This window comes from Helianthus annuus, chromosome 7, assembly GCF_002127325.2.
Source record: "Helianthus annuus cultivar XRQ/B chromosome 7, HanXRQr2.0-SUNRISE, whole genome shotgun sequence".
Lineage (NCBI taxonomy): Eukaryota > Viridiplantae > Streptophyta > Magnoliopsida > Asterales > Asteraceae > Helianthus > Helianthus annuus.
Window position 1 is genome coordinate 95,464,480 of NC_035439.2, and position 7,917 is coordinate 95,472,396.

The following is a 7,917-nucleotide window of genomic DNA, read 5'->3' on the forward strand; positions in this document are numbered from 1 at the left end:
CTTAACGCATAACGTAAAAGCTTAATATGATTTTAGAAGAACAAACTTATAACTTAAATTGATTATATTAATTCATTTAAAACATGTTTTGTCACAACTTACAAGATTGTAACACTTCAAAAGGCCGATCGAAGGAGTTGGAGGTCAACCCACTTACCTCTAAAAAGGCAAAAACCAAGAGAATCAACAAAAGGCAAAAGATAAATTGTTTTCCCAACATTTCTATTTCATCAACTTGCACCACATGCATTACAACTTGTACCATATGCATCACAACTTGTACAAGACCTGAGCTTTTGGAATTTGATAATCCCCAAAAGCAAAAGTGGTTCAAATTTTTATAAAGATCTTCATGAAGAAGTTTCTATGATATAGCACAATCAATCAATCTTATGACCCCCCCCCCCCCCCCTCTCAAAGCTGTATTGTCAATTCATTGTCCCTCATGCCCCATTAACCATGGCCGTCCATACCCCACCACTTTGATCGGTTACAAAAGCTCATAATCATCACCTCATAAAACCCTCTTTACACACACCATCATATTCAATAAATTCAATCAACTTTACACACACTTGTGTCACCTTTGAGTAATGAAATTGCCCTTTGCCTCGTCCCAAAACAATATTAATTCTCCCAACATCAAGCAACAAGTCACTAGTGGTGGTGCTGGTGGTGGTGCTAGTGCTGGTATCGTAACAAACCGATACGAACCAAATTCGGTACTCGACGTGCGACGGAGCCCGCCTAGTCCGGTTTCTAGCAAGCCTTTGGAGTTTCGACCGACTAGTCTTAATAGTAACAATAACAGTAACAGTAACAATAACAGTGTCGTGTTTTCGTCCTCGGGTGATCAGCTCCCGTTGGATGATACCATTGAGCATGGTATGAGCCATCAGTTTGAAGAATGGGACTCTCTCATGAAGGAACTAGGGCTTCATGATGACTCTAGTAAGTCGGGTTATCCGCTCGATCTCCCCGAGCTGCCGCCGATTCACACCGAAGCGAATATTCCAGCAACCGCGATGTTATTTCACTCCGAGTTCGAGAACTTGAACCCGAGCGCCAACGCGCTTGATTTCATGGGCCAGAACGATGACGATAACGATAACAATAACAGTAACAGTAACAACGGTTTTGATTATGTGGACGAGCTGATCCGGATAGCCGAGTGTTTCGAAACTCGGTCTATCCAGCTGGCTCAGGTGATACTAACGCGGCTCAACCAGCGGCTCCGTGCGCCAAACGGAAAGCCGCTTCAGCGAGCCGCGTATTATTTCAAAGAGGCGCTTCAGAGTCTACTCACCGGGTCAACTCGGTTGACTCAGTCATCTGCTCCTTCAGATATTATTCAAGCTATCAAAGCGTACAGAACGTTCTCGAACGTCTCTCCGATCCCGTTGTTCTCCGACTTCACCGCGAACCAAGCGATGCTGGAGGCGGTGGACGGTGCGATGATCGTCCACGTCATCGATTTCGACATCGGTTTAGGCGGTCATTTAGCCTCGTTCATGAGAGAAATCGCGGAAAAAGCCGAGGCGCGGAAAGTTCATTCACCCGCGGTTAGAATCACCGCGGTTGTAGCGGAAGAATATGAAGTCGAATCGAAATTGATCAGAGATAATCTCTGGCAATTTGCTCGCGGTTTGAAACTGCGGTTCGATATAGAGTTCGTCTCGTTTCGAACCTTTGAGTATTTATCATTTAAGTCTATTAAGTTTATAGATGGGGAGAAGACCGCGGTTCTTTTGAACTCAACTATCTTTTATCGTATCGGAGCAGGTTTTATTAATGATATCCATCGGATTGATCCGCAAGTTATCGTTTGTGTAGACGGCGAAGGAGTTATGGCAACCGAGCCGTCATTTTTCCGCCAGACGGTTATCGACGGACTCGAATTTTATTCGACGGTTTTAGAATCGTTGGAGGCCGCGAACAGCGGCGGTGGTGATTGGATGCGGAAGATTGAGAGGTTTGTGTTGCTGCCGAAAATTACGGCGGCGGTGGAAGCGGCGGGGCGGCAGGCGCCCACGTGGCGCGAGGTGTTTGGTAGGGCTGGGGTTAGGGCAGTGGAGATGAGTCAGTTTGCTGAGTTTCAAGCTGAGTGTTTGTTGAGGAGGGTGCAGGTGAGGGGGTTCCACGTGGCGAAACGACAGGCGGAGATGGTGCTGTGTTGGCATGATAGGCCACTTGTTTCCACGTCAGCATGGAGGTTTTAGTGTTGTAGGAAAAGGTAGTGGTGAAATAATAGTCATGTAGACGGATACTATTGTCATAGGGTGGTGTTTTGTTTTTGAATTTGGAAATAAGTTGAAACTTGGGATTTAGGGATATGTTGTGGAGATGTAATCACCTAAACAGAAATACAAGCACATATTAATGAAACACTTGATGAGATGATCTTGTGTTAATGTTTTATATCAGTGTTTACACGTATTAGTGAATTTATACGTAGATGTAGGGTGTGAGAATAAGATGTAGGGGTGTGAAAACAAGACATTCGAATAATATACACAAACAGACTGTGACTGAAATTAAAAACCACAAGAACACTTAAATCATTAATTACCAAATATTATCCGTGTTTCTTTTCTGATCAAGGACATAAACCATAATAGTTGTTCAAAGTTGGGCATAAAAATTGGACCCCAAAAGCCTAGGTTCATAGTAAACCTGTCAAGGGTCCTGCCCTTGACACCTTAAGGTCAAGGCCCATTTGAGTTTGACCAATGGCATAAAGTGCGCGAGATACGCAACATTTAAGTTTCATCAATCAATCCTACCGTAACTTCTTATAATACGGGCAAATATCATTGTTCTAAATTTGCAGTTTTAGCAACTAACTGTCTGATCCGGTCACATTCTCAATGCTGACCTTCATCTTCTCGAGACTTAAGATGAGCATCAACATTCGCCACAACCTCAGGTTCACAATACTCACTTAACTTTCCCTGTTCAAGCAAACATTAAGTTAATAACTACAAATATAAAACAAATAAAAAAACGTTTTTTCAATAATAAGTGTAAGTTATTTGGAGTTGACATTAACCTTCATAGAATCATTTTCAGACGTTATCTTCTTGCATTCCTCAGAGAGTCTCTGCAGCTCATCTTTGAGCGTGTGATTTTCATTACTTAGTACCTCGACTCGTGCTTGTAGCTCTTCACACTCAGCCTGCGCATACATTATTTAAATAAAACTAAATAAATATAAGATACATTTATATAATTCCTTCAATAACTACCTGCTTGCGCATTCTCGATCTCCTAGCTGACTCTCGATTAGATTGCTTTCTCTTCTGTCTCTTCAGTTCTCGTTCATCTTGCTGTATGATAGTTGCATTACTTAATTAACTTAAATTTTGCATCCATAAAATATATTAAAAAAAAAATTAGTTGAATCATACGCGTGGCCACTGTCCCATTATCGGTGGTGGGACCGCTGTTTGAGGAGCATCAGACGGATTCGAATGCATTTCAACCGCTAAATTTTTAGCGGTAGCAGGCGTATGAACAACGGTATTCCCCGACTTGTCATTCTGCAAATTGGCTGCATAAAATGAAAATTATATTCTAATTCTATATCATGGATTAAAAGAGTTAAAAAGCTGAGAGTTTAAATTACCATCTGAAGAACCATCATTCTCACTCTCAGCACTGTTAATGTTCAAATCTTATAATTAGATTTGCATGATTTAAAAAGATAATAATGTGGTATATTAAATTAAAGAGTAAAATGCCGTTTTCGTCCCTGAGGTTTCGCTAGTTTCGCGACGTTCGTCCAAAGGTTTTTTTTCCGCATCTGGATCCAAAAGGTTTGACATCTTGCCATTTTCATCCGGCTCATTAACTCCATCCATTTTTCTCTGTTAAGTCAGGGGTAATTCTGTCTTTTTGTTAACTTAAAGGGCAATTTGGTCTTTTTCAGCGGTATTCGGTCTTTTACATAAAGTGAAAAAGATCGAATTGCCCTTTAAGTTAACAAAAAGACGAAAATACCCCTGACTTGATGAAGAAAAATGAATGGAGTTAATGAGCTGGATGAAAATAGCAAGATTGCAAGCCTTTTGGATCCAGATGCGGAAAAACAAACCTTTGGACGAAAGTTGCAAAACCGGCCAAACCTCAGGGATGAAAATGGCATTTTACCTATAAATAACCAGTTTAGAATATGTATGATGCATGCACACCTTTGGGTAGTGTTACCGTCATTCCCTGAACTTGATGCTACCTTCTGGCGGACTACCATAGGCGTGCCGGGATGAGCATAAACTTCCGGCGGTGAATATAGAGTCGGATATGGAACTGGAGCCCCATATGGTGGCATCATAGGATGCTGAAATAAGTTACATAACCATACATCAGGATAACGAAATCTAACAAACAACTAACTACAGATGATGATGATAACCTGGCCTCCCCACATGTACGGATGAGGAGTAGGAGATGCAACGATCGACGGAAAGAATGGTGAAGGAGCTCCGCCACCATAATACGCCTAACACGAAACGCATCAACCTCCATAAGAATCAATCTCAATACTCATAACCAAAGAATTATAAACATAATGATTATATGATATTATCAAAACAAGGTTATGATCATTCACCTGCATTGAGGCTGACCAATCAGCATAGGAGGGTGGATGTGTTTCCTGAAAATAATGTAAAGGTTGTAATGATTTTGTGACACGATTAAAAAATCTTTCTATACTAATAAATGAAAATCTTTTTGTACACGTGTCGTTCTCTGGTGACTCCTCACCTTTAATAATAATATTACATATTCATTTTTGTACACAAATTATAATATAATATAATAAAGTATAATATAAATTAATATAGTTAGAGATAGACGTATAAATTCAAATTTAATTAATAATTATCTATAACTAATATATATGTATCAAATAATATAATATAACAGTATAATATTAATTAATATAGGTAGAGATCAAACATATAATTTCAAATTTAATTAATAATTTCAAATTTAATTAATAATTATCTATAACTAATATAAATGTATCAAATAACTTTTCATATTCCGGATACGGTGAAATGCCTTTTACATGGTTTTTTTTTTATATTTTACATCAATCGGATATGGTTATGTTACTTATGTATGATATAGTTGTAAAATTTTGGATTAACAGAAAACCCCCTTGAGTTGTGAGACCTTAGTGAACTCCAACTTTTCATGCGAGTTTTAATTTGAATATTTAAATGTCGACTACTAATTAAAGAGGTTGTTGTGGACACTCAAAATTATAGTTTAAAAAACTTTAGTCCTATTTTTTTAAACGTATACTTTATTGCCCCAGTGAGTTGTGAGAACTCCGACTTTTCATGCGAGTTTTAATTTGAATATTTAAATGTCAACTACTAATTAAGGAGGTTGTTGTAGGCGCTCAAAATTATAGTTTAAAAAACTTTAGTCCTATCTTTTTTAAATGTATACTTTATTTGTAGTATGATTTTATTTTAGGAAAAATTACAAGTTTTGTCCTTTATCTTTATACCACTTTTCAGGCGATGTCCTTTTTAACGAATGTTGACAGGCGGTGTCCTTTACTAGATATTTTGTTGCAAGTTTAGTCCTTTAGACCCAACCCAGTTAAAAAACACTGTTAATTGTTGACAGGCGGTGTCCTTTACTAGGTATTTTGTTGCAATTTTAGTCCTTTACCTATGTATTTTGTTGCAGGTTTAGTCCTTTACACCCAACAATTAACAGGGTTTTTTAACTGGGTTGGGTGTAAAGGACTAAACTTGCAACAAAATACCTAGTAAAGGACGCCGCCTGTCAACATTCGTTAAAAAGGACACCGCCTGAAAAGTGGTATAAAGATAAAGGACAAAACTTGTAATTTTTCCTTTATTTTAATATGTAATATTTTCTATATGATATTCATATCTCGTCTCATGTTCCATATATCCAAAAATAGTATTTATATCAAAGTATTTATTATATCATTAATATACATAGTAGAAATCAGTTACAATTCATTTACCATAACCTCATAACTGATAATTATTTTTAAAAATACTTACAATTTTATGATCATTATTTTTTTAGTGTTACTTCTCTTAACTCATAGAATAAGATGGATTGTAGTATCTTAAGAGAGAAGTGAAAACTTAGAAAATTATTTTGAATAGCTGAAAATATAACTGTTCTTTTGTTTTACTATTTTATCTAATAAGTCATTTCATTAATAAGGATTATATACAAGTTTATAATTTACATTTTTTCGTCATTCAACCCGTGTAATACACGGGTTTGTAAGCTAGTTTGTATTTGTAATAAAAAGAAATGGTAACGCCACCTGAGATAAGGTAGGTTTAGAATGCTTAGCAGTTGAGCTTCCTTCACCAGCTCCCATGAAATCTACAGGTCAAAAGAGCAATTAACATACAAATGAACAGATCTCATAAACTTAACCACAACACAATTCATTTCGTAAAATCGCAGAAACCGCTCTAATTACCAGATCCAGATCATAATAATCGTTCAACAAAACAGATCAAACTTAACCACAACACAATTCATCTCATAAAAATGTTGAAAACGCTATAATTACCAGATCCAGATCAAAATAACCGTTCACAAAAACAGATTAAACTCAAGCACAACACAATTCATTTTGAGAAATCGTTAAAATGGCTATAAATACCAGATCCAGATCAAAACAACCGTTCGCATAGACAGATCAAACTTAACCACAACACAACACAACACAATACATCTCATAAAATCGTTAAAAACGCTATTATTATCAGATCCATATCATAATAGTCATTCACAAAAACAGGTTAAAGTTAACCAATACACAATTCATCTACAAATTAGTTTAAAACTCTATAACTACCAGATCCAGATCACAATAATCCTTCACAAAAACAGATCAAACTTAACCACAACACAATTCATCTCATAAATTCGTTAAAAACACTATAATCACCAGATCCAGATCAGAATAATCATTCATAAAAACCGATCAAACTTAACCTCAACACAATTCATCTCATAAAATCGTTAAAAACGCAATAATTACCAGATCCAGATCAGAATACTCGTTCACGAAATAAATCATTAAACGCTAATAATCAGATCCAGATAAGAATAATCGTTCACAAAAACACGTCAGACTTGAACACAACACAATTTATCTCACAAAATCTTAAAAAACACAGCAATTATCAGATCCAGATCAGAATAATTGTTCACAAAAACAGATCAAATAGGATAGCTATATGCGTACTAATAAATTTATAACCAAAAACAGATCAAATAGGATAATTATGTGCTTACTAATCGATTTATAATCAAAAACAGAGAAAACCTCAAAAAAATTGTCAGATAGTAACCTGTTCAGCAGATTGCTGTTTCTAATGGCGAAATAGATATGAAATTATCGGAGAGATTGATCGGAATTGCGAGATTTAGGAGAAATTGAAGAGAAACCGCTCGTTGAGAAGGCTGATTTGGCTATTCCGCCGTGAGAGGGTGGTGGTACGGTGGTCCGGAGAGGAGGTGAGATGGAAGGGGATTAGGTTAAAGAGATGACACGTAGGGTGGAAATGGTGCCAGGTGTCAAACGCAGAGCGGATGGATGTGACGAGGCAGCAAAGTTTTGATCGAGTGGTTGGTGATCTGGACACAGATGGCTGGTGTTTGTTTTTTTTGTATAAAACATGGAAATGAAGGTGATTTGTATAAATTAAATATCTAAGAAAAGTGTTAAAGACTCCTTTTTCTCTTTAATTTCATTTATCATCAAAGTAGTAACCTAACAGTAAAAGGTAATCTCACATGCCCTTTAGGAATAGCAATGAGTTGGGTTTAGGACGGATTTAGGTAATCTCAAACCCAAACCCAGTTAGATAATCTTGTCTCAAATCCGTTCTAAAACCC

At 37.0% G+C, this 7,917-nt stretch overlaps 2 protein-coding genes across 2 annotated transcripts; one reads left to right on the top strand and one right to left on the bottom strand.

The window, feature by feature from the left end:
- The first annotated feature begins 480 nt into the window (after positions 1 to 480).
- LOC110926048 (scarecrow-like protein 15) lies at positions 481 to 2,397 on the top strand. Its single transcript, XM_022169809.2, has one exon. It carries the CDS (start codon positions 594 to 596, stop codon positions 2,217 to 2,219), a length of 1,626 nt encoding a protein of 541 aa, XP_022025501.1. The 5' UTR covers positions 481 to 593; the 3' UTR covers positions 2,220 to 2,397.
- A 137-nt stretch (positions 2,398 to 2,534) lies between these two features.
- LOC110926049 (G-box-binding factor 1) lies at positions 2,535 to 7,681 on the bottom strand. The gene is made up of 10 exons (XM_022169810.2): positions 7,371 to 7,681; positions 6,329 to 6,390; positions 4,610 to 4,654; positions 4,412 to 4,498; positions 4,191 to 4,336; positions 3,626 to 3,657; positions 3,408 to 3,550; positions 3,246 to 3,326; positions 3,050 to 3,175; positions 2,535 to 2,951 (listed from the first exon to the last, which is right to left on the bottom strand). Exons 2-10 carry the CDS (start codon positions 6,383 to 6,385, stop codon positions 2,865 to 2,867), a joined length of 804 nt encoding a protein of 267 aa, XP_022025502.1. The 5' UTR covers positions 6,386 to 6,390; positions 7,371 to 7,681; the 3' UTR covers positions 2,535 to 2,864.
- Positions 7,682 to 7,917: the final 236 nt, after the last annotated feature.